We start from the raw sequence: 24097 nt of genomic DNA, 5'->3' as shown, positions 1-24097 counted from the left end.
TCCAGCCTAGGCTAATTCTAGTTTCGGTTTCCAAACTATCCTCATGGGCTGACTTAGTTGCTATGCCTATTTACTGGCTGACCTTGGTACCAAGCTCTATTCCAGTTCATGAATATACTCTGACAGGTGTGGCCTAGTCGGCCTCCTGCGCCATGGCAGGGTGTGTGTGCAGTTTTGCCCTCCCCGGGCTCCGGAGGCTTATATCAAGCCTCTGGGAGGGTAAAAATGACTTCCCCGGACTCCGGAGGCTCTCTGGAAGCTGGAAACGGGCCCATTTCTGGCCTTCCAGAACTTCCGGGAAGCCCATTCTTCACCCTCCCGAGCCTCTGTGCAGGCCCTGCACTTACCTGCATCCAAAATGTATGTGGGGAGGGGTGGGCAGGGCGGAGCCAGCCTGTGGGATTTGGGGGTTCTCCAAACTGTGCAGAATCTTAGCTAGGGGCTCCCCCGAACCCCTGTGAACCCCCAGCAGACCTACTCCTGATTGTGTCCCACGTTGTCGAAATGGGCTCTTAAAAGTCGACGCATCCTTTACGCTGTCATTTAACTAATTGCGTGTGAATCGATTTCCAAGCTTCTTCACTCACCTTCTTCCCGTAATCTTGAATCCTCCGGGGAGATGAGGAGAGCAGATGGTGGGATGCCTGCCACGTCTCTGCCTTTAACGTTTGCAATCTGTTTCCCTGAAATCAGATTTTTCAAGACGTGCTTCCTCTCCCCCCCACCTCATCATGTCAGTCTCTCTAGAAAACTCCTGTGAAAGATGCCAAGAGAACAGGGGGATCCAGCAGGATCTCTAGGAAACAAGGGCCGAGATGCACAGAACACTCCAAGGCAGAAGTTCTCCAATTCTGCAAGAGAGTGACTTTATGTGCATTTCCCCCACCATGAATAAAATAAATGATTTCAACCAGAGGGTCTCCACGCTTGGGAACTTTAAAACTTGTGGACTTCAACTCCCAGAATTCCTCAGCCATTCCTCATGCCGGTTGAAGAATTCAAAGTTCGAAATTCAATTCAAATTCAAGCAAAAATGCAAAGATTCAAAGATTCAAAAATTCAAAAATTCAAAAAAGATTCAAAATTTCAAAATTTCAAAAGTTCAAATTCGAACTGCAGTCAGTCCTCGACGTATGACCGTAATTGAGCCCCCAATTTCTGTTGCTAAGTGAGACATTTGTTCAGTGAGCTTTGCCCCATTTTACAACCTTTCTTGCCTCCGTTGTTAAGTGGATCACTGCAGTTGGTAGCTTACTAACCCGGTTGCTAAGCTTCCCCATTGACTTTGCTTGTCAGAAAGTTGCAAAAGGGACAACTCTGGGACACTGCCACTGTCGTAAGTGTGAACCAATTGCCCAGCATCTGAATTTCAATCACATGATCATGGTGAGGTTGCAAAGGTTGTAACAGTGAAAAACAGTCATAAGTCCCAATTTTCAGCGTTGTTGTAACTTTGCACCATCACTAAGCGAACTGTTGTAACTCAAGGATTACCTGTCGGCTTTGGAAACTATATTCCATGCTGCCACATAGCCTGAGAAAGTGGGAGAGGTGGGGTGAGATTTCAACTGAGTAGCAACTAAGTAGACAAAATAAAATTCTTCTCTTAGTTCAAGGTGGTTGAGTATGGCGCAGGATGAAATCAGGATCTTACTTTTGGACAGATCATAATTGGGCCACGTGACGTGATGACAGCCAAGGGGGGATGAATTTATAGTTTGGGAAATTGTGGAAAGCCGAAAAAAACTTTAGATTCGGGTTTCCACAGATGTGCCAGGTGCTATTCTAATAAAGGTCCTTTTGAGATATGTCTGTCTCGGAGTTACTGACTGGATTGGAGGTTTGCTGGAACGCTGACAATATCCCGAATCTGACACACTACCTATATTTGGTCAGAGTAGAATTGTGGAAGGAAGTTCAGATTAACAAACGTAGGGAAAGGTCAGTATAAAAATTCTATGTTTTTCCGCTGAAATAGGGAATGGCCTTCTTTTTCAAATGCTGTTTTATTCTGCTGGCCAAAATTATGGCAAGTAGCAGATGGATCCCATGTTCAGTTTTCATAACTTCTGAGACCTGAACATCATGCTCTTAGGAAACAAGGATATGTCCCATATGGTCATGCTCGCCTAATCTAATCCTTGGATTGTAGTCTTGTTGTCAGGATTCCGGCATTTACCCCAATTAAATCATGAGTCTCGAGCCAAACTTCCAAAACTTCCAAAGGATTTATTGGGAGTTAACATGTCCGGCACTGCCTAGGTGTAGTCGACTCTGAGGCACATCATTCATTGTCAGCCTTGACCCTGGTTTTCCCCCACGCTCTGCGTATATCGTAATTCATATTCTCCAATGGGACACATCCATAGCCAAGAGTCATCAATCATGTTCTCCAGTTAAAATTTTGCGTGGCAGAAACTTCAGTCACTTAGTTACTATCTTTGAAAAACTATTTATGGAATGCACCTTCAGTTTCCAAGCTGATGCACTGCTCTTTCAAACCCCATTCCTCCCTCCCTTTCTGTTGGCAACTCCAAAAAGACCATAGAAATATTTTATGAGTTGACACTTGTTAGTAGAATGATCTTAAAGGGGAAGGCATCAAAATCCGGAAAAAAAAGGAAGGAACTGAAAGGAAGGAATTTATACTTTTTCTCCAAAGGAATCCCTGATCTGGGTTTGGAGAAGGTTTTCTGAGAAATTTGCTCTGTTCTTTCTTTATCATCAGGCACTTTACTTCCTTCTAAACCAGGAACTTCCAACTTTGGCAACTTTAAGACTTGTGGACTTCAACTCCCAGAATTCCCTGGCCAGCGTGGCTGTCTGAGGAATTCTGGGAGTTGAAGTCCTCAGGTGTTCAAGTTAGCGAGGTTGGACATTCCTGGTCAAAAGCTTAATCCTGCTGCTTTGATAGTGATGGAAAAAAACATGGGAAGTGAATTTCCAACTGTGGTTGTTGCTTCTCCAGGCTTCCAAGACTCATTTGTGTTCCTCTTGGACCACCAGCAGGACCAAGGTTGTCCTCTCAATCTTTATTGGGGGTACCCAAGAATGACAACTCCTGATGGTGGCCTGAATTTCAGAGGTCATTGAGAATCTTCCAAACGGTACTGGATATTTGGTTTATTTGAAAGACTCTTTCTTCTGTGTGAGTAGATTTCGCTAAAAGTATATAGCAGAATATATTGGTGGATCCGGTGTGTTTCAGCTGGTCAGAACAGAGGGATGTATGTCACTGGGAATGGAAATTAGGAGGAACAGATGCTTGCTCTGGACATAGAAATCTCAATGCGCCAGGGTTATTTTACTGTTCATTTTCATTCCATGGGTTACATAAATTATCTAATTTGAATTCGTCATCTCATTAGATCTCTCTCTCTCTCTCTCTCTCTCTCTCTCTTTCTCTCTCCCACTCCCTTTCTGTGTGTCTCTTTCTGTGTGTTTCTTCTTTTCACTCTCCCTTTCATTCACTCTCTCTTTCTCCTTCTCTCCCTCTCTCTTCCTCCTCTGTCTTTCTCTCTCCCCCCCTTCTCTTTCTCTCTGTCTTTCTCTGTGTCTTTTTCACTTTCTCTCTCTCTTTCTCTTCCTTTCTCTTTCTCTCTGTCTCTCTCCCCCTTTCTCTCCCTCCCTTTCTCTCCCTCTCTCCCTCCCTTTCTCCCTCCCTCTCCCTCTCTCTCTCTTTCAGTCACACACAGAGACTATATATAGATGGCATAAAATGCAAAAGTTCAAATATGCCTCAGCTACAGTTGATTATATTCATAAGCAGACATGAGGGTGAAGAGTGAGATGTCAAGAGCCTCAGGCCAGAGCTGACTGTTGTGTAAACATGGCCGAAGTCCATTAGCATGAAATGGAAGCAGAGAGAGAGACCCAGGATTTAAGCACTGACCCAGGCATAGAAATACCCCTCTTTCCCCAGACTGTATTCCTGATTTCGGTGGTAACTGATCTTCTGACTTCTCCTAGTTTCCCATAAAACCTTTATTTAACCTTGAAGGGAGATAGAGCCTAGCTTCACTGCAGTGGTGGGATTCAAAGAAGTTTTACTATTGGTTCTGTGGGCGTGACATGGTGGGCGAGGCTTGGCTTGGTGTGCATGGCTTGGTGGGCGTGGCAGGGGAAGGATACTGCAAAATCCCCATTCCCTCCCCACCGCACTAACCTGCTTTCCAGCTCCATTCTCCTGTGTAGGGAAACCAAAGGAGACCCAGCCGATCACCTGGGACTCAATGGAAGGCAGAGAATAGAGGGGGCGGGGCCAGTCAGAGGTGGAATTTGCTGGTTCTCTGAACTGCTCAAAATTTCCACTACCGGTTCTCCAGAACTGGTCAGAACCAGCTGAATATCAACTCTGCTTCACTGCCAGGCTGTGGATAACTCCTTGACTTCCAAATATTTGTGTAGTGCCTGTTTGAAGCTGCAATAATACTGAAGAAAGTGACTTACGACTGTTGTCCACACTTACGGCCATTGCAGTATCCCCATGGTCACGTGATCAAAGCCGGAGGCTTGGCAACCCATTCATATTTATGATGGCTCATATTTATGATGGTGGCAGCATCCAGGGGTCACATGATCCGCTTGTTTCCATTTGGTTTCGTGAGCTGTTGGTTGCTTCTGCTGCTTTTGTGCAGTGCAAAGCTAACATTGACGGATAACTGGGTTAGTTAGTTGGGTAGGGGGCTATAGTCCCCCAGTTTTGTTCAGAAAGATTAAAAATGCGCAATAAAACTAGCTACAAGCACTCAAAGTTCCTCCTTCTCTTTGGGGGAATTGATACCTCCTAGGAAGTCTTTTACTGCTCCTTGTTTGAAGAGACACTTCACTTAATCGCTTCCTCTACTGGTAAAATTGCTCAATTCCAGTTTGCTAAATGAGGGAGTGTAAAGGATGCTGTTATTGAATGCACCTTGGATGTTGCAAAATGCCTCCTTGGATTGGAGGCAGCATGGCAGAAATTCAGGAGAAGGAGCATCATAATTTTCTTGGAAGGATGTGATCTGAATAAGGAGAACAGGGCACAGACTGAGCCCCCAGGAATTCTGGGACCCTAAGCCCTTATATCGGACTCTTGAACTAACCATATTCTTGTCTCTGCTTGTATGAAATCTGGGTCCAGTACTGAGTCACCATTGTGTAGTCCATGTGATAGCAATAGCAATAGCACTTAGACTTATATACCTCTTCACGGGGCTTTTCAGCCCTCTCTAAGAGGGCTTACAGAGTCAGCATCATGCCCCCCTATAATTTGGATCCTCATTTTACCCACCTCAGAAGGATGGAAGGCTGAGTCAACTTTGAGCCTGGTGAAATTTGATCTGCCAAATTGAAGTAGCCGGCAGTACAGCACTCTAACCACTGAGAAGAGAGAAAGGAAGGAAAGAAGGAAGGAAGGAAGGAAGGAAGGAAGGAAGGAAGGAAGGAAGGAAGGAAGGAAGGAAGGAAGGAAGGAAGGAAGGAAGGAAGGAAGGAAGGAAGGAAGGAAGGGCAATAGCACTTGGACTTATATACCGCTTCACAGTGCTTTCCAGCCCTCTCTAAGCAGTTTATAGAGTCAGCATCTTGCCCCCAACAATCTGGGTCCTCATTTTACCAACCTTGGAAGGATGGAAGGCTGAGTCAACCTTGAGCCTGGTGAAATTTGAACTGCCAAATTTCAGGCAGCCGGCAGTCAGCAGAAGTAGCCTGCAGTACAGCACTCTAACCACTGTGCCACCGTGGCTCCTGTAAATCTTGAGAACCAGTTTGGCCTGAGGGTTAAGGCACCAGACTAGAAAGTGGGGGCTGTGAGTTCTAGTTTCCTGCCTTAGGCATGAAAAACAATGGGTGTCTTTGGACCAATCACTAGGAGACAGTGAGTTCTAGTCCTGCCTTAGCTATGAAAACCAGCTGGGTGATTTTGGACCAATCATCAGGAGATGGTGAATTCTAATTCTGTCTTAGCTATGAAAACCAACTGGGTATCTTTGGGCCAATCACCAGGGCACTATGAATTCTAGCCTTGCCTTAGACATGAAAGCCAACTGGGTGACTTTGGGCTAGTCCCTCCCTCCCCCCTCCCCCACTCTCCCTCTCTCAGGGTTATTGCTCTGGGGCAAATTGGAGAAGGAAGTGTTGTGGTTAGCCAGCAGCAGGTGCAGACGGCTGAGGAGAGCGAAGACTCAGATGAGGGGCCAGGACCATTACGGACTGGACTGCTGCCTTCAGAGATTGTGGGGGCTGGCAGCAGCGATGAGGAGGTTCCCGAGGAGCCCATGCCAAGTGCGCATGAATGAAGGATTGCTTGGAGGAAAGAACGGTTACAACAGCATGGGCGACTCGGGAGTAAGGCTACAAGGTAATGGCCCCTCCTTCAAGAAGATAAAAGCCAGCTGTGAAGCGAACGTTCTTTGCAGGAAGCAAAGAAGTTTTGAACTCAGCCTCGTGGACATTACAATTGGTATTTGAAGATTCTTGTAAACTATTTCTTATCTGTTGTTTTTTGTCAGACTTGAAAAAACTTGGCAAGGTTCTTTCTTGTCGGAGCTAATTAGTTGGAAGCAGCCTTTTATCTGTGAAGAAAGTAGGATTCTTAGCTGAAACTTACAAAGATTATACTGCTGCCTTTGTCTTGTGCTTGTACTCTTGGGACCAGGTTTGGGTAAGAACAGGAGGAAATGTTTTATATATACAGTATGTTCGCCGCCTTGAGTTATTTGTAAAAATAATAAAGGCGGGATAGAAATAAATAAAATAAAATAAATGGAAAGGCCCATCTCCTTTCTGTTTTAAAAGAAGGGCTGACTCTTATATGTACTCACACTAATGGCTTGCCTGCCCGAAAAGTATCACTGTAAGGTAAGGGGAGGGGACTTTCCGAAGGCCTCTTGCTGACCTCATGGGTTGGGGGAGAGCTTGAATCTTGTTCTGCTAGACTTCAGCACACCTTGCCTTGGCCCACTCCTGCCTCCCCTTCCTTTTGGCGGATGCATCAATTGGGTTATAGTGTCTCTTCCGCTGAAGTGTGACATATTCAGGAAACCCAGCGACTTCCTGTTTGTGCAATCAGATGCTCATTGTCTGATTGCCATCCTTGTTGTTTGGCGTGCTCATTATGAGCACACTCCTTCAGACAACTCTTTTTGTGATGTGCCAATTAACCGAGCCTGATAAATACTGATTAGGCATAATTTGCATTGAGGAAACTTTATAATACTGTGGCTGGGTGCTTTTTTCTTTCTTTTTTTTTTCTTTTAGAGGAAGATGAATATGTGGGAAAGGCATCTTTCTGAGCACTGGTGCTGAATGCCACATCTGGAGCTCTCATCTCCAGCTGTTTTGGGTTGCAGTGGGTTCCAAGTATCAGGGAGTGAGTCGGATGCAGGACCAAACATGGGCAGTGGTTGAGATTCAGCCAGTTTGCACCAGTTTGGGAGAACTGGTTGTTAATTTTCTGAGCAGTTTGGTGAACTGGTTGTTGGAAGAAATCATTAGGGCAGAGAACTAGTTGTTAAATTATTTGAATCCCACCATTGGACACGGGCCCCCTGAAGGATATGCATGGAGAAGGTGCTTACCCAATTGTGATGTTAAGAATAGAATAGAATAGAATAGAATGGAATGGAATGGAATGGAATGGAATAGAATATATGGAATGGAATGGAATGGAATGGAATGGAATGGAAGAGAAGAGAAGAGAAGAGAAGAGAAGAGAAGAGAAGAGAAGAGAAGATATGGAATGGAATGGAATGGAATGGAATAGAATAGAATAGAATAGAATAGAATAGAAGATATGGAATGGAATGGAATGGAATAGAATGGAATAGAATAGAATAGAATAGAATAGAATAGAATAGAATAGAATAGAATAGAATAGAATAGAAGATATGGAATGGAATGGAATAGAATAGAATAGAATAGAATAGAATAGAATAGAATAGAATAGAATAGAACAGAATAGAACAGAATAGAATTATATGCTCTCAAGATACATGCGTCAAGAATCATAGGCATAACACTTAGAAGTAGTTATAGGATACTATAAATCATACTAGGAAACATATATATAGGAAACATATAAAACATATAAATCATACTAGAAAACATAATAATAAGCTAGGGCTTATCAAATCATACTAGTAAACAGTCAGTAAAATAATAATAAAAAATCGTAAGGATACAAGCAACAAAGTTACATTCATACAGTCATAGGTGGGAGGAGATCGGTGAAAGGAAAAATAAGAAGATTAATAGTAATAGTAATGCAGACTTAGTAAATAGTTTGACAATGTTGAGGAAATTATTTGTTTAGCGGAGTGATGGCATTCAGGGAAAAAACTGTACAAAAAATGCAACCAGGAAAAGAAAATTTATGAAGCAAAGAGAGGCACTGTATTGATCCATTTTATTTATTTTCAGGGAGGTCCATTTTTAATTTCTCCTGATCTCATTTACATTTTTGAGTGCAATTGTCGATACATCTGTTTAATTCGGTGCTCCATTTAATTGTCCGGTAAGGCCCGTGGTCCATAAAAGATTATGTACCTTGACATCTCACTACTCCACTGGACTAGGAAAAACTAGTCTGGATCTTGGCTTGCTTGGAAAGATCCTTAGTAAACTCAAACAATATTTCGATGGTGAGGAAACCATCATCTATTTTCCCTGGTGCTTCTTTTGCCAAAAATCATAGCCACAACTACACCTCAAACCCTTGTTTATTGGACCATTTGGAAAGATGGGGTACATTTAACCGTCATGCCCATTAATTCAAAATTATTTTGTTTGCATCCATTTCCACTCTTTGCCTCATTCTGCCATTAGGCAAATGCTCCTGTTACATAATTTGCATTATTTCTTACCCTGATGTTGTTGCACAAATGATGTAGATTCCACATCTAGAATCCTGCATCCAGTTTTGGCCACCACACTATAAAAAAGATGTTGAGACTCTAGAAAGAGTGCAGAGTAGAGCAACCAGGATGATTAGGGGACTGGAGACTAAAACATACGAAGAACGGTTGCTGGAACTGGGTATGGCTAGTCTAGGGAAGAGAAGGACCAGGGGAGACATGATAGCAGTCTTCCAATATTTGAGGGGCTGCCACAGAGAGGAGGAAGGGGTCAAGCTATTTTCCCAAGCACCTGAAGGCCAGACAAGGAATAATGGATGGAAACTGAACAAGGAGAGATTCAACCTGGAAATAAGGAGAAATTTTCTGACAGTGAGAACAATCAACACATGGAACATAAGTTGCCTTCAGAAGTTGTGGGAGCTTCATCGCTGGAAGCTTTCAAGAAGAGACTGGACTGCCATCTGTCAGAAATGGTGTAGGGTCTCCTGTTTGGGCAGGGGATTGGATTAGATGACCTACAAGGTCCCTTCCAACTCTGTTAATCTGTTAGATGGACAAAAACTACAGAACGGAAGGGATTTGCCAAGGCTAGTTTGACTATAATGAATTTTGTCCATTATTTCGGGATTATATTTGGAGGAATACATATGCAGTCAGCTAAACTGAGGTCCATTAAATCCCAGGTGACTATGAAGATTCACAGTCATCCAGGTCATGATTGTCCCAAAGGTGCTTTTCCAAAAAAAAAGCAACTAGACTTTTTTTAGGTTTTTTTCTTACTTGAAAACATCTTCTCATCCAAGAAGATTCTTTAGTTCTAAACCAAAGAAGCTTCTTTTATGAAAAGCAAAATGTTTTCAAGGAAAAAAACTAAGAAAGTCCAGTTGCCTCTTGAAAAAGCACTTTTGGGATTAAGCCCTGGGCTTTCCTTTTTTGTGTGTGTGGAGTGATTTCCCCTGTCCCCAGTGTTCTTTTGATAAAAACTTTTCTCCTTCGACAGAGTTCCAAATTAAAGGATGGGCCATTCAATCTTGCAAAATTCAATTTTTAGAAAATAATGGCTATAATGCCTGAAAGGGCTTGATATTCAGACAAGCTAATTATGAGCCAAACCAGACATTCAAAAGAAAATTGAGTGGGCTCCTAATTGGCTCTGCTTATAGCTTACACAATTCTTTTTTCATTTTTGTTTTATCGTGTCTCCAAATTCTACTTTTAGCACTTTCCTTAGTTGAAATAACAGTGATCGGCTCATTTCTTATTCGGAAGCAGTGGAAATCGGAGTCTTAAGGGAGCACAAAAGCTAATACTGATGCTCTTGGACCAATGTTACCAGGAATTCAGAATTGTCTCTGAACATGGTTATCCTTAAGTTTCACAAAATAGAAATCTTTGTATTTAATTAGCCTTGAGGGAGTTTGCAACCCGAACGAGGAAAAAAAACCTGTAGTTAACCAATAACAGAGGGGACACAATCTTGACTTTTCACCCTTAAAATGTGAAGAGATCTGGGAGAAAAGAAAAAAAAAACAATCCCAAATTCTTCCTTTATTAAGACCAACCCACTGCTGTAAAAGCCAACGGGGAAAAGCACAGCTAGCCTTCCAGATTAAAGCTCATGTCAGAGATGTATTAGTCACAAGGAAATCTTACCCAGCTATGGGTTTTATATCCTTTGGAGACCCTGGGAAGGTGTAATAACTATATCTCTGCCAGGAAGGCTTTTAAGCAAAGATGCTTTGGGAGTTTGATGGAATCTTACTGTATCATTTGAAGCTCAACCATAGCTCCGTATGGGTTTGCTTTCTTCTAACAGATACTTTGAAATAGTTCAAAGTTTCCTGTTAATAGAAATAAACCAAAATGGCTACATTATACCCCTTGTCTACTGGGTATCGGACATTATCAATTGAAAGGAAATTTGGTTCTCTCCTTCCTCCTCTCTCTGCTATACAAGTCTTGTTTAACTGTTGGCTTGCTAATTGGAGCATTGATTCAAGGTATGATAGCAATGGCACTTAGACTTATACAGTATACTGCTTCACGGTGCTTTTATAGCCCTCTCTAAACTGTTTACAGAGTCAGCCTCTTGTCCCCAACAATCTGGGTCCTCATTTTTACCGACCTCGGAAGGATGGAAGGATGAGTCAATCTTAAGCTGGTATGGATGGATGGATGGATGGATGAATAGGGAAGGGAATGGAGAAAGGAAGGGAGGGAGGGAGGGAAGGAGGAAAATAGCAATGTCTTACTTAACAATTGAAATTTGAGGCGCAATTATATTAGGCAGCAGGAAACAAAACCAAAATGTGAATATAAAAATGCACATCTCCAGTAGGGTTGGAGTTGACTACTGGACTACTAGATTGGAAGGATGGAAGGATGAGTCAACCTTGAGCTGGTGAGAATCGAACTGCTGAATTGCTGGCAGTCAGCAGAAGTAGCCTGCAGTACTGCATTTTAACCACTGCACCACCACAGCTCTTGGATCAGAATAGAGCTGGAAGGGACTTGGGAGGTCTTCTAGTCCAGCTCAAGCAAGAGACCCTATACCCGTGGTGGCTAACCTTTTTGGGGTCCTGTGCCAAAAATTGTGTGTGTGCTTGCATGCTCACACTCATGTGCCAGCACCCAGAAGGCAATGTGCCCCCCCACACCCTCTACACATGCGCCACAATCTCCCCCAATCCCCCCACCCCGCTGCCCCTTACCTGCACTCGCCTCACAGCTGATTTTTCGGTGGGTTTGAGGCCTTTTTCTGGCCTCCCAAAAGCTTGAGGAAGGCTTCCGCAGGCTTTGCAGGATGAAAACTAGCCCTGTTTCATCACTTCCGGTATTTTCAGAAAAACAGGAAGTGATGAAACAGGGCTAGTTTTCAGCCTGCAAAGCTTGTAGAAGCCTGCAGAAGCCTTCCTCAAGCCTTTGGGAGGCCGAAAATCAGCTGTGAGGCGCGCACATGCACAGTGAGGTAAGTTTGCCTGCAACTCACGTGCTGGCACAAATGGCTCTGCATGCCACCTCTGGCACGCATGCCATAGGTTTGCATATCACAGTCCTATACCATTTCTCCTATACCAGGTGGCTGTCCAGTCTTTTCTTAAAAACCTCCTGTGATGGAGCACCCACAACTTCTGGTGGCAAGCCGTTCCACGGGTGAATTGTCCTCACTGTTCAAGAAGTTTCTCCTTAATTCCTGGTCGCAACACCCTCGGAGTCACGTGATCTCCTTTTGCGACCCTCTGACAAGCAAAGCCAAGGGGAAAGTCAGATTCACTTAACAACCAGGTTACTCCCTTACCAACTGCAGTGATTCACTTAACAACGGTGGCAGAAAAAAATCGTAAAAAGGAGCAAAACTCAAGAAATGCTAGCAACAGAAATGTTGGGCGTTCAATTGTGGTTGAACATTGAGGACTGCCTGTGTTGTAATCTATATATTGCTCAACTTAATAAGGCTCGGCGCGACTTCTAAAGCCATGCATCGCTTGGAATAAAGATCATAAGATTGAAAATTTAACACAAACCAGACTAAACTTATCTGCAGCAAATACGATGTTCTCGGGTTGTTGTTGTTTTTTCTCCCTGCAGCTCAAGAGATTTTAACTGTAATTGCTTGGCTTAACTTTGTGTTTTAGCAAATCCATTCATCTGTGTACAGTTCCCTACCCTTCTTTCTCCCTTTCTTCTTCTTTTTTTAATTGTCTGCCCGGCTTCTTTCTGCGCCTTTGGGGATTGATGAGCTAGGCTTACTGGCTGACAGCAAGGAAGTTTCACCTGCGCAGAATGGGAGATTAGACAGAGCTGGGCTTTTTTTTTGTAGCCTGACTTAAAACAGTTGAAATAGCTAAGTAGTTAAAACCCTCTTCTGTTTGCTTAGATACCGCCAAATCACGATATTCCTAATTCTGGGGCCTTCTGATTTATTTCCAGGAGAGACTAAAGCATGGTAGGCATTAAACATGAGACCTTCAGGATAAAAGTGTAGGTTCCCATTCAAATCACAAGAAGGATAAAGTTATTAATATTAATGCTATTAGTAACATGAATACAATTTTAAAAATCGCCATGAAAGGAAGAGCCTGGAATAAAAGAATAAAAGAGGGAGGGGAGAAGGGGAGAGGAAGAGAAAGGGAAGAGGAAGGAGAGGGGAAGGAGAGGGAAGAGAGGAAGGGGAGGAAGAGAGGGAGGGGAGAGAGAAAGGAGGGGGAAAGGGAGAGAGAAAAAGGAGGAGAGAGGGAGCAAAAGAGAGAGGGAGAGAGAGAGAGGAAGAGAGAAAAGGAGGAAGAGAGGGGGAGGGAGAGAGAGAGAAAAGGAGGGATGGATAGAGAAGGAGGGAGAGAGGGAGAGGGAGGAAGAGAGGGGGGGAGGAAGAAGAGGAGAGAGGAAGAGGGAGAGAGGGAGAGAGAGAGAAAATACACCATGTCTTTGTTCATATTCAGCAATTTGAAGAGCAAGCCACTAATTTAGCTCCTTACTTTCTTCTCTCCACCATATGTTTGCATAATCTTCAGCATTTGAGCAATTGCCAAGGGGGGAGGGGGAGGGGGGGGGGGGGGAGGGGGGAGAAAGCCAGAAGATTCATGACTCAGAGTTGACATAAATTTTGACTTTGTGAGCAGAGCTCCGGAATGCAAAAAGAGAGGGGAGGAACACACAGACACACACACACACAGCCCTGCCTCTTTTTAAATAGTGTTCCCAGATTTCTTTTGTCGGTCTGCTGCAGTGGTACTTAAGATGGCTTACCAATCGCAAATGAAACAAACAACTAATCCCAAGGAGGAAAAAAAATAAGGAAATAAAATCAACAAACAAAGTGAGTCAAAGGAAGACCCAGTCTGCTTCCAGAACCCACTAATTCACCACTGACCCAGAGAAGCGAATCTGTTTTCATTTGTTTTCCAAATTAAAAAAGAGAGAGAGAGAGGGAAGGAGGGAGGGAGGGAGAGAGAGAGAGAGAGAGAGAGAGAGAGAGAGAGAGAGCTTGGAGCAAAATTCTGTAATAGAGAAGCATTTTGAGAAAGGACTGTTTCTGCAGCATTACCTGTGCCCAGGTAGTGGCTAAGCATATTTAAATAAAACAAAATCTCTAACAAACAAACATCTAGACAACTTAGAAGGTTCATGCAGAAAGAAGGTTCCTCTGAATGGTGGTTTCTCTGAATGGTGGTTTCTCTGAATGTTGAAGCTATGATTGTATAATGTAGATGCCAAAGTGCAGGTTTAGTTTAGTTTAGTGTAGCTTAATTTATCTTAGTTTATCTTAGCTTAGTTTATTGATTAGCCCATGGGCCATATCAACACACAGAGTTCCAAACACAAATGATTACTGAACTCCTAGAAAAACCAATTTAAACGAAGTTGGAGTAAACTACAATCATTTGATATATGGATAAGTAAAATAAAATAAAACTATATTTCAGTGTCCCTCCTACAATCTACCCCAATCAGACCCGATCTCAGCCAAACCATTTGATTCAAGTATTAAATGTTGTTTTTGGATTCTAGCCCTGTATAAGGTATGCTGCTTTAATATGGAGTTCCCAATGGGTCATTCATTTAATATATGAACCAAGGTACCTGTCTCTCACGCTCTTATACAAACAACGATCAGATAATATGTGAACCAAGTCTTCTACGCAAAATGCAGATACATCCATTATATGATATAGAACAGAATCTCCCATATTGAAGTGTATCAAATGCCACTTGGTATTGAACACAATAAGATGTCTGTGGAGATTCTCAGTCATTCAGGTCATGGTTCTCCCAAAAGTGCTTTTTTTTTTTCAAGAGGCAACTGGACTTTCTGGTTTTTCTTCGAAGAGGTTTTGCTTCTCATCCAAGAAGCTTCTTCAGCTCTGACTGGATGGTGAGGAATGGAAGGATTTATCCTCCTTGCAGACAGCTGGTCATTTACATTCTACTAATGGGTCATTGAGGCCACTTGGAGGTTTATCTGTGGCCACTTGGAGATTTATCTGTGGCCACTTGGAGGTTTATCTGTGTCCTCAGAATCATCCGAGTAAGGCAAATGGTTCCTGTAGTCTGCTATTTTTCTGGAAATCCATTCATATTCCCACATCATTTGAGGGTGTTCATCCCAAAGTGCACAGCTAAAAATATAATATAAATCTTTCCCTTCTCCACCATCCAGTCAGAGCTGAAGAAGCTTCTTTGGGTGAGAAGTGAAACATCTTCAAAGAAAAAACAAGACAATCCAGTTGCCTCCTGAAAAAAAACACCTTTGGAGCAACCATGACTTGGATGACGGAGCGTCTCTACAGACTAGCTTGTGCCGTTTATTGATTGACCCTTTAATCATGTTTTGAAGGAGTCATTTGCTTCCCTAAGGTTGTGGCGTTCAAATGAGTTGGCCTTCTGAGGCTTGTGAGACTCTGTGGTTTATTTCTGGAACCTTCCCCTCCAGCTCATGAATTAGAAGGTTTTTACACAAGATGGGAGAAACCTCACAAGGTCACCAAATGTGATGAGCTTCCCATGCTCTTCTGCGGGATCTCAGGAGGTTTCTGGAGAGAAGGTCACCACTGCAGGAGATGTTAAATCTTCCCCCACAAAGGGTCTCAGCTTTTGCACATGAGGATGGTGGCAGCAAAGTTGTGACCTTGGGTGTTTTCCACCTTCTGGAACACAGTCTCAACATTCACACAAAAATCGGCAAGCAACTGTCGTGACAAGAGAGAGAATTTCTCACATTCTAAGGGTTTACCACCCTTCCCTACCTTAGCAAAAAAGGACTGCCTTTTAATGTACTGAACTGGAAAGGCTAAAATAAACATGTCTTGATTTTATGTGGGTTTTAAAAAAGATATTAAGCCCCCCCACCCCCAAAAAATAATAAGTACTCAACGTAAGTGCGTAAAATTGGAAAGTGGTTCTTAGGAGCCCTAATTATTAAGGAGATAAGGTGGATGGAGCTGGGGTTTTAACTAAAGAAATTTTTATGACTGCTTGCTTCATCTTGACTTCCCAAAATTGCTTATTTAACAACCCACTTATGAGCTGCTTATTCTGTCTGCAGCCTATTTTATGTAGAGTCAAGGATCTATTAATGCAATCACTGCTCTACTATCCTTACTTTTTCTGAACTCCACAAAGGCAGGTGAGAAAGATGCCTGGCCTGTAAGGGAGAAGAAGGTGTCCAGTCAACAGGAGTTGTGTGTAGTAGTGGCTGAAAAGCAAGACCAAATATTGTTGGGCCAAAGGTGTTTTCTCAAAAGGCAACTTGAGGTTGTTTTTCTTGAGGACGTTTTGCTTCTCATCTAAGAAGCTTCTTTGGTTCTTCAGAACTCTTCTTGGATGAGAAGTGAAGTGTCTTCAAGGAAACACAAAGGCCAGTTGCCTTTTGAAAGAGAGCCTTTGGGACAACCCAAAGGAACTGGGCATGGCTAGTCTAGTGAAGAGAAGGACCAGGGGAGACAGGATAGCAGTGTTCCCATATTTGAGGGGCTGCCACAGAGAGGAGGAAGGGGTCAAGCTATTTTCTAAAATACCTGAAGGCCAGACAAGGAATAATGGATGGAAACTGAACAAGGAGAGATTTAACCTGGAAATAAGGAGAAACTTTCTGACAGTGAGAACAATCAGCCAATGGAACAGCTTTCCCTCAGAAGTTGTGGGAGCATCATCAGTTGAGACCTTCAAGAAGAGATTGGACTGCCATTTGTCAGAAATGGTGTAGGGTCTCCTGCTTGGGCAACGGGTTGGATCAGATGACCTACAAGGTCCCTTCCAACTCTGATTACCTGTTATCTGTTAACCATGACCTGGATGATTGAGAATCTCCAGAGACACCAAATACTCTTGCGCTTATTCTGAGTCATGAATCACCCTACAGTGATTTAAACTCTCTTCAGAATTGATGAGCCTTTTATTCTAATTCTCTTCCTATTCTAAATATGAATATGCATGTGGAATATGGATGAGAGCGGAGACTGGTGAGACGGGGACTTTTGATTCTCAGGCTAAAGAGAACTGTAATGTGAATATAATAGTTTCCTACCCAGTACACCAAGTAATCCATCAATGAGCATCCATCCTTAATTTGGAAGGGCAGGAGGAAAAAGTCTAGAGGTTAAACACAGGGATATTGATGTGTACTTGTCTGACTTATTTTGACCTCGGTGGGCAATCACTGTTGTGTTTAAGATACATGTTGTTTGTCTCCAGTAAAGTTTCTAACCAAGCCAAGATGGGTCTGAGAATATTCTGTCAAATCAAACCAAATGCTGAATAATTACTTTAGTGTCTAGAGGTTGGACAACCATTTGTCTGAAATGTTGTAGGCTTCCTCCTTCGGCAGAGGGTTGGACTAAAAGACCTCTAAGATCCCTTCCAACTCTGTTATTCTGTTAAATCTGAGAACTGTGATATATTGAGGAAGGTTGACTCAGCCTTCCATCCTTCTAAGGTTGGCAAAATGAGGACCCAGATTGTTGAGGGCTAGATGCTGACCTTGTAAACCACTTAGAGAGGGCTGTAAAACATTATTGGGTGGTATATAAGTCTAAGTGCTATTGCTGTTGCTTGCAATTGCAGCCTAACTCTGCCCACTGCCAGGAGTTCAATCCTGACCAGCTCAAGGTTGACTCAGCCTTCCATCCTTCCAAGGTAGGTAAAATGAGGACCCAGATTGTTGGGGGCCAGATGCTGACTCTGTAAACCACTTAGAGAGGGCTGTGACGCGTTATATAAGTCTAAGCGCTATGGCTATTTCCAAAGCATTTGAATCCTTCCTGCTGGACATTGCTCCATGCTAATTACTTTGTTCTTCTGTCCTTCCTAGTCTGCTCCCAGTTCTCCAGAGGAGTCTATGCCATCTTTGGATTCTATGACCAGATGTCAATGAACACACTGACGTCCTTTTGCGGGGCATTGCATACGTCTTTCATCACGCCTAGCTTTCCAACCGATGCCGAGGTTCAGTTTGTCATTCAGATGCGTCCAGCTCTGAAAGGAGCCATCTTAAGCCTTCTGACATACTATAACTGGGAAAAATTCGTATATCTCTATGACACCGAACGAGGTAAGAATGTGCTTTTATTTCCCCCAGCTGGTTTCTTCCCCCCGCCCCTTGTCTCTTAATGCAAAAAGTGGCTTAATATAGGTAGTCCTCTACTTAATGGATAATCAATAGGAAGGCCTGGACCTGAAGGAAGTCAAGGATTCGAACCATTCATTTGAACTTTATTTGTTTTGACACAGAATGCCAATTGGATTGATCAGCTTCAGGATTGAATTTCCAGATCAAAAGTCTGCAGCATTCCTACCAGTGGTGGGATTCCAAAAAAAAAATTACTACTGGTTTGGTGGGCATGGCTTGGTGGGCGTGGCAGGGGAAGGATACTGCAAAATCCCCATTCCCTCCCCACCCCACTAACCTGCTTTCCAGCTCCCAAAAAAGACCCAGCCAATCAACTGGGACTCAGGAGTCAGAGAATAGATGGGCGCAGGTCCAGTCAGAAGTGATATTTGCCAGTTCTCCGAACTACTCAAAATTTCTTCTACTGGTTCTCCAGAACTGGTCAGAACCGGCTGAATACCATCTCTGATTCTTACTTATAAATGTACAGTCTCTGGTTGTAGCCTTTAGGACTCTCTGAGGATGCCACGGTGCCTTAAGCTGCATCCCTCAATCCCAGATCTTTTCTTCTGAACTGGGGTGAGCAACCAACAGGAATTCTGGGAGTGTAAGTCCACAGTTTGTAAAGGGGCCATAATTGCCAATCCTTGTTCTAAAGCAGGGTGTCCAACCTTGGCAACTTTAAGACTTGTGGACTTCAACTCCCAGAATTCCTCAGCCAAAACTGGCTGAGGAATTCTGGGAGTTGAAGTCCACAAGTCTTAAAGTTGCCAAGGTTGGACACCCCTGTTCTAAAGGGTTGCAATGAATTTTGTCAGCATCTTAAATATGTGTGGCAATTTTGGACAGCCTTTCCTAATGCATCGTAAAGTATTTTCCAACCTGTTTTCCGGAACAATTTCAGTCACAGTAATCAACGATAATTTCTTGAATAAGATAATAGAATGAAAATTCTCGCATATGTTGCTGCCTTTGAAATGGGAAGGGAAGAGAGGATCCTGGAGCTGTCATACTTTTAATAATTTGCACTGACAATTTTTTGTTGCTTCGGGGCACAACCGCTTCTGGAAGACAATATGGAACAATTTTCTGTCAGTTCTGGAAATATATTATCGTTTTAACTTTCGTTTCTCTCTCTCTCTCTCTCTCTCTCTCTCTCTCTCTCTCTCTCTCTCTCTCTCTCTCTCTCTCTCATTCTCTCTCCGTGCATGTAAACATTATTAGCTTACTAGGGTATTGTTAAAATTGGACAATCGGTGAGAAATTGCAGGGAGTCATTTCTTCCCAGCTTAAATATTGCATTAGTGGGGAAATCTCATTTGCAAGCATTTTCATAGCAAGTGGCTGTGTTAGCAGCTGCCAGAGAGAAGGGAAGCCTGGACCTCAGTCTTAGAATAAGGTGTCACAGAAGCTCTGAAAGGATCTCTGTTTCATATGATTGGGAGACTGGGATATGCTTTGCTGGCTGAGGAAAGGCTCATGACACGAGGGCAGAGTAATTTACTTTTTTACCTTTGTGCCACATTTTAAGGTGGCTAAGAAGCAAACCTCAGAAAGAGTTTTATGTTGGTTTTATATTGATTCAGGCTACCATGGTTGGAAGTTTGAGGTTAGATTGTGTCCTGGAAGGCATGGCTTAATTTTTCTCCAGCTACATAAAATATCACATATTATCTCTTCTTATGAACTGGAGCATTAAAGCATTGGGGTTCAGATGAAAGAAAGAAAGAAAGAAAGAAAGAAAGAAAGAAAGAAAGAAAGAAAGAAAGAAAGAAAGAAAGAGAGAGAGAGAGAGAGAGAGAGAGAGAAAGAAAGAAAGAAAGAAAGAAAGAAAGAAAGAAAGAAAGAAAGAAAAAAAAAAAAGAAAGAAAGAAAGAAAGAAAGAAAGAAGAGAAGAAGGAGGGAGGGAGGGAGGGAGGGAGAGAAGAAAAGAGAAAGAAAGAAAGAAAAAGAAAGAAAGAAAAGAAAGAAAAAAGAAAGAAGGAGATGAAGAGAAAGAAAGAAAGAAAGAAAGAAAGAAAGAAAGAAAGAAAGAAAGAAAGAAAGAAAGAGAGAGAGAGAGAAAGAGAAAGAAAGAAAGAAAGAAAGAAAGAAAGAAAGAAAGAAAGAAAGAAAGAAAGAAAGAGGAGGGAGAAAGAAAGAGAAAGAAAGAAAGAAAAAGGGAGGGAGGGAGGGAGAGAAAGAGAAAGAGAAAGAAAGGAATACAAAGAAAAAAGAAAGAAAGAAAGAAAGAAAGAAAAAGAAAGAAAGAAAGAAAGAAAGAAAGAAAGAAAGAAAGAAAGAAAGAAAGAAAGAAAGAAAGAAGGGAGATGAAGAGAAAGAAAGAAAGAAAGAAAGAGAGAGAGAGAGAGAAAGAAAGAAAGAAAGGAAGGAAGAAAGAAAGAAAGAAAGAAAGAAAGAAAGAAAGAAGAGGGAGGGGAGAAAGAGAAAGAGAAAGAAAGAAAGAAAAGGGAGGGAGGGAGGGAGAGAAAGAGAAAGAAAGGAATACAAAGAAAAAGAAAGAAAGAAAGAAAGAAAGAAAGAAAGAAAGAAAGAAAGAAAGAAAGAGAGAGAGATAAAGAGAAAGAAAGAAAGAAAGAAAGAAAGAAAGAAAGAAAGAAAGAAAGAAAGAAAGAAAGAAAGAAAGAAAGAGGGGGGGGAGAAGTAGAGTGGAAAGGAAAGGAAAGGAAAGGGGAAAGGGAAACGCTGAACCATGTGCATAAGAGTCCCAGAGGACTATAACTTTCAAGAGGCAACTGGACTTTCTGGTTTTTCTTTGAAGACGTTTCCCTTCTCATCCAAGAAGCTTCTTCAGCTCAGAGTTGAGACATGAAATGTCTTCAAAGAAGACAACAAAAACAAAAACAGAAAGTCCAGCTGCCTCTTGAAAAAGCACCTTTGGGACAACCATGACCTGGATGACTGAGAAATTCCATAGACGGGTCCATTATAGTTGGCTGCTTATGATAAGCCATAATAATAAACCAGCCATGGCTCATCATAGCCTTAAACCCAGTTTAAATATCAAGTCAGTTCCAGAGTTTGTTTGAAGGGACCAGGAAGATTTCGAGAAGACATTAGCTAAGGCTTGAGGGCTGAAGTGTGGTGTTCTTGGTGCCTTCTGATGATATGAACGTAGTTGGCTAAAAAAAAAAAATGTCTAAAGGCAAACAACCAAGCTCAAAGAACCCCAAGGACTCCATAGTAGGGTATGCTAGATGACAATAATCCCAGATTTAGGAAGCCAAGTCCAATACTTGTGAAAATATCTCTCCTTGGGAATCCGAGCCACATGTTGTTGATAAGCAGGTTCCCATTTTAATAGATTCTCATTTAAATTTTAATGAGAGCATAAATATGCATGCTTGAGCTAGTCTTTGCGGGGTAAGATAAAGCATGTTTAATTTTCATAGAGTATATAAATCGGTAAATAATTTAAGGTAAGGATACTTTATTCACTATGCAAGTTGGATTGTAGCACAGGTCTGCTGTTGAAGGCAACTTCTTGTGCATCTCAAATGAGAGGAAGGACTCATTTAATTTCTCTCCCCATCCCCTGGTTTGTCTGGCTGTTTTCCAGAATCAGAGTTGGGTCAGGGTTAGGATCTTATTACTTCCCAACCTGCTGGCTTTGTTTGGGAGATCCAGAATTAGAAGATTGTTTTGGTACTGCTATTGTCTGAAGTTTTATTTTTGTTTTTGGAAAGGAAGCAGAGATGCTTCTGTCCCTTCCTTAGTATTTCTCAGACAGTTTCGGCTATCTTGTGATTGTATTTCAATGAAAGGCTGAAATGTGTCATGCAGGTCAGGTCAGAAGAAGCCATCAAAAGAAATAACTCTTTTGATAGAGATGATAATAACAGAATTTCGAAAAAGCTGGCAGCATTTTTCTATCTACCCTCAAAGAGCCAAGACTAACAAGATGTTTTAAACCTCTGTAAAACGGTTAAATGGCTGGGAAGTAATTTTATTGGGAAACCTCTCATTCTAGCAATAGAACTTTCTGGAGAAATCCAGAAGGTATTCCTTTGGACTGTACCAATCCAGCTTGGATGGGGAAGGCCTGAAAGACCAGTGGTGGAATTCAGCCAGTTCGCACCAGTTTGGGAGAACCGGTTGTTAACTTTCTGAGCAGTTGGGTGAACTGGTTGTTGGAAGAAATCATTAGGGCAGAAAACCGGTTGTTAAATTATTTGAATCCTACCACTAGGGAAGACTCCAGTATTTAAGCCACTTGCTTATTACTTTACCCTCAGGGGATTTAGGATAATTTTTCAGATTTTTTTTTCCCATACCCTGTCCCCTGCCCATTTGACCTTTCTCATTTTGAAACTGGGTTGTATTTTGGGCAGCATCTCATTCCATATCAAATTCGGTCCTGTTCTTTTCATTTTTCAGAAAATTCTGTCACTGGTATGTTAGAGGGGACATGATAGTGGTTGCATGATAGTGGTGTTCCAATATCTAAGGGGCTTCCACAAAGAAGAGAGGGTCAACCTATTCTCCAAAATACTGGAAGGCAAGACAAGAATCAGTACATGGAAACTAGTCAAGGAGAGAACCAAGCTATAATGAACAAGGAAATTCCTGACCGTGAGAACAATGAATCAGTGGAATAATAACTTGCCTCCAGTTTGTGGGTACTCCATCACTGAAGGTTTTTAAGAAGAAATTAGACAGCCATTTGTCTGAAATGATGGAGGGTCGCCTGCTTCAGCTGGGCATTGGATTAAGAAGACTTCCAAGACACTTGCTTATTACTTTACTTCCAACTCTGTTATTCTGTTGTCTTTACTGTTATCTTTCTGGTGAATAGACAGATTGACCTTGTCCTAATTCCCTTTCCACAACTCCTTTCCAACACCCCATTGATCTGAAAAACATGCCAAAAAAAAAAATAGACAAGATACGTTAACTGAACTGAGAATGAAACCGTTGCAAAAGAAAGCTGGAAAAAAATCTAAATTTAGGAGGAGGAGGGGGAGGAGGGGGAGGAGGAGGAGGAGGAGGAGGAGGAGGAGGAGGAGGAGGAGGAGGAGGAGGAGGAAGAAGAATATTTTTTCCAAATGGTCCAATCAGGATTGTAAATGTTCTACTGTAGTTGGCTTCCTCATTCAGAGTCTGATGCTCGTGTAAAAGCTATGCATTTTTCATAGCTTGTCCCCAATTCCCTTACATAATGACAGTATAATAGATGGTGGTCCTCAGGAACCCCCTTCTGAGTTCGTCCTATTCTTGGCCCATTAAAATAAATAAATAATGCAGTGAAATTTTTAGAGCAGCTTTCAGTAAATGCCGTTGCCGTTCCTTCCATATATCAAGGCAACAGAGAAGAAGATAAAACTGCAGGTGCTTTATCAAGTATTGCTGAGAAGACTCCCAGCACCGTACAGGTGGCTGAATTCCACACTCCAGTCTGTTATGAAGACCCCCAAAGTCATGGAATCTCCCTCGATTGTTGATCGTAGCAGGGACCCTGCCTGGTTTCAATCAAAACCCTGAGCTTCCAATGTGAGAAAATGACTGAGCGTTTCATAAAAGCTTTTTCAATCAAAGCACTTTGTTCGGAGTTTATAATGTGACCCAGATTAGCTGCTGGATCCAAGCAAGTTCCCTTTGCTTGGTTTCCCCTCCTCCTCCTTCCTATAGTTCAGTGAATGAGGGAGTTGTTCTGACCAAGGCTTACTGAGACCCTAACAAACACATGCTAGTCCCAATGCCTCTTATTAAAACTTCTCTGATTCCCTACAATGATATCAAACTCTGTTTCTCCCTCTAGTTGCCTTCGGGGCAATCATTAGCTGGTAAACAGGAGAAGTGGGTGAGAGTGGAACCAGTAGCAAATTAATGGAAAAAGTTTAAGCGAGAGCGGTGGTAACCTCCATGTTCTAAATAAAAACATGACACCCGCCCACCCCCCACTTTAATCAGTGGTGGGCAGTGGAGAAAGTAAATAAAAACATCTCTCATCTATCTCTCATCTATCTATCTATCCTCTATCTATCTATCTCTCATCTCTCATCTATATATCTATCTCTCATCTCTCATCTATCTATCTCTCATCTATCTATCTATCTATCTATCTATCTATCTATCTATCTATCTATCTATCTCTCATCTCTCATTTATATATCTATCTCTCATCTCTCATCTATCTATCTCTCATCTATCTATCATC

General features: G+C 42.3%; 1 protein-coding gene across 8 annotated transcripts in view; it reads left to right on the top strand.

Annotated features, from left to right (window-relative positions):
* Positions 1–24097, top strand: part of GRIA3 (glutamate ionotropic receptor AMPA type subunit 3) — a 144326-nt gene that overhangs the window by 17923 nt on the left and 102306 nt on the right. For all 8 annotated transcript variants that reach the window (XR_015750728.1, XM_087972150.1, XM_087972151.1 and 5 more), the window contains exon 3: positions 17644–17883. Coding sequence is in view for 7 of the 8 variants with exons in the window: in XM_087972150.1 (XP_087828276.1) it covers positions 17644–17883 (240 nt within the window). In the remaining variant the exon portion in view is untranslated. The remainder of the gene's footprint in view (positions 1–17643; positions 17884–24097) is intronic.

The sequence above is a fragment of the Notechis scutatus genome, chromosome 10, assembly GCF_049901735.1.
Source record: "Notechis scutatus isolate UNSWTSFEM ecotype Mainland chromosome 10, rNotScu1.2, whole genome shotgun sequence".
Lineage (NCBI taxonomy): Eukaryota > Metazoa > Chordata > Lepidosauria > Squamata > Elapidae > Notechis > Notechis scutatus.
The sequence above is the reverse complement of the archived record's forward strand: the minus strand, read 5'-3'. Positions and strand labels throughout refer to the sequence as shown.